The sequence below is a fragment of the Penaeus monodon genome, chromosome 21, assembly GCF_015228065.2.
Source record: "Penaeus monodon isolate SGIC_2016 chromosome 21, NSTDA_Pmon_1, whole genome shotgun sequence".
Classification (NCBI taxonomy): domain Eukaryota; kingdom Metazoa; phylum Arthropoda; class Malacostraca; order Decapoda; family Penaeidae; genus Penaeus; species Penaeus monodon.
In genome coordinates this window covers 29046459-29047108 of record NC_051406.1, presented here as the reverse complement: position 1 = coordinate 29047108, position 650 = coordinate 29046459, and the positions used below count along the sequence as shown (strand labels likewise).

Sequence of the window (650 nt, the reverse complement as noted above, 5' to 3'; positions counted from 1 at the left end):
GAGGCCAGAAGCAGAGCACGGGCAAGTATTAGCAAAAAGAGAAAATCTGGAGGTCGGGGCTTCCAGAATAAGAGGAGAAGGATGTAAATGCAACTGATAAACCTGATCACAAAATCACATTATGCCAATTTGTATTTCTTTTCTCTTGGAGCTTTATCTGTTTTTTAGGTAGTATACTCACTATTTTGTGCCTCTGTATGGATCCAAAGTTATTACAAATCTTTTGTTTTCTTAAATACATGTATGGATAGGCCTAGATATATTGGCATATAAACATACCATTACATTACTTACACATGTAAATGAGAAACCTAAGCATCCACGTTTACCTACAGTACGTTTACTTGTATCTAGATATATAGGAGTAGTTCATTTCAAATTTTCTGAAAGAGTGAATAGTGTAATTATTTACTTTTACACCATGCATTAGTTTTATATATAGGAGTTTAATAGGATGCAAGAGTTGGGAGTGCATCTAACAAAGCATATATCAAACAGGCCATTTGTGATTGGCTAACATGAATTCATGTTAAGCTGTGTATTACTTTGTGACAAATACTTGTGTTGTGGGTAGTAAGGGTGTGTAGTACCTGCTAGGACATAATGAATTACTGCTCACATAAATATAGTTGTTATAGTTGTTTATCTTT

General features: G+C 34.0%; 1 protein-coding gene across 2 annotated transcripts in view; it reads left to right on the top strand.

Moving 5' to 3' along the window:
• The window catches only part of LOC119586415 (la protein homolog), a gene marked incomplete in the record, with an annotated part of 17916 nt that extends 17279 nt beyond the window's left edge, over positions 1–637 (top strand). For both annotated transcript variants that reach the window (XM_037935136.1, XM_037935137.1), the window contains 1 exon segment: positions 1–637. In XM_037935136.1, coding sequence (XP_037791064.1) covers positions 1–87 — 87 coding nt within the window.
• Positions 638–650: the final 13 nt, after the last annotated feature.